The sequence below is a fragment of the Austrofundulus limnaeus genome, unplaced genomic scaffold (genome assembly GCF_001266775.1).
Source record: "Austrofundulus limnaeus strain Quisiro unplaced genomic scaffold, Austrofundulus_limnaeus-1.0 Scaffold3980, whole genome shotgun sequence".
In the NCBI taxonomy this organism is placed as follows: domain Eukaryota; kingdom Metazoa; phylum Chordata; class Actinopteri; order Cyprinodontiformes; family Rivulidae; genus Austrofundulus; species Austrofundulus limnaeus.
The window spans coordinates 6,758-7,549 of NW_013956382.1; the positions used below are offsets into that span (position 1 = coordinate 6,758).

Below are 792 nucleotides of genomic sequence, written 5' to 3' on the forward strand. Positions count from 1 at the left end.
ACATCAGGTATCAGCTTTTTTCTACTGGTGGCCCCAAACAGAAGCGGCTCCCACAGGTTCAAGTCCTCCAGGTCAAACACCATGTTCTGCAAAGACATAACAGTGAGGACGTGTTGTGAAGTTCTTCTCTGGACCGGTCCTGTCCTCAGAGAGTTGTGGACCCACCGTGCAGCCGGCGCTGCAGTCCTGCATGTTAACAAAGTAGTTCTGATGGTTCCAGATGCACTCGACACCCAGGAAGTCAGCGCTGTCGGTCGGAGAGCTGGTCCCAGTCAGAGGGTCGATGAAGAAGTTCTCCTGGACGCCACGACTCCCAGACCGAACCAAAACCCAGCAGTGGACCCGAAGCCCCTGCAGGGGGTCGGCAGGTCGCTGACACTCACTTTCCTGCTCAAAACGAGAAACAGAGTCGTACATCTTTATTTGGGTTTGAATTTTAGGGAATTCAGTCTCTTCTGAGCCACTGCAGAATTTGATCGTCTTTGTTTATTCTGCCTTATTTTTAATTATTAAAAAAAACTTGCTTCCCCTGTGTCTGCATGTATACATACACATACACATGAATGTGTAGGGGTCACCTCGAGTGAAATAATAAAGGAAACTGTCTTGGACCTCAGTCCTCTGATGGGCCTTTAAAGGGACAAAAACTCTGTTCCACTTAGAACTGAATCGAGGCCACCTCAGGTCGCCTTAACTTTTCAGAGAGACATTCTCTTCTTCTCAATCAGAAAAGAAATAGAATAATCTTCTTTTTATTTAATTTATTGTTCTCTTAACTGAAAGTTATTACGC

At 46.2% G+C, this 792-nt stretch overlaps 1 protein-coding gene across 1 annotated transcript in view; it reads right to left on the minus strand.

The window, feature by feature from the left end:
* LOC106512040 (dynein regulatory complex subunit 7) overlaps nt 1-792 on the minus strand; it is a gene marked incomplete at its 3' end in the record, with an annotated part of 2,561 nt that continues 1,769 nt past the window's right edge. The window contains 2 exon segments of the mRNA XM_014000740.1: nt 1-86; nt 166-387. Of these exon segments, the coding sequence (XP_013856194.1) occupies nt 1-86; nt 166-387 (308 nt within the window).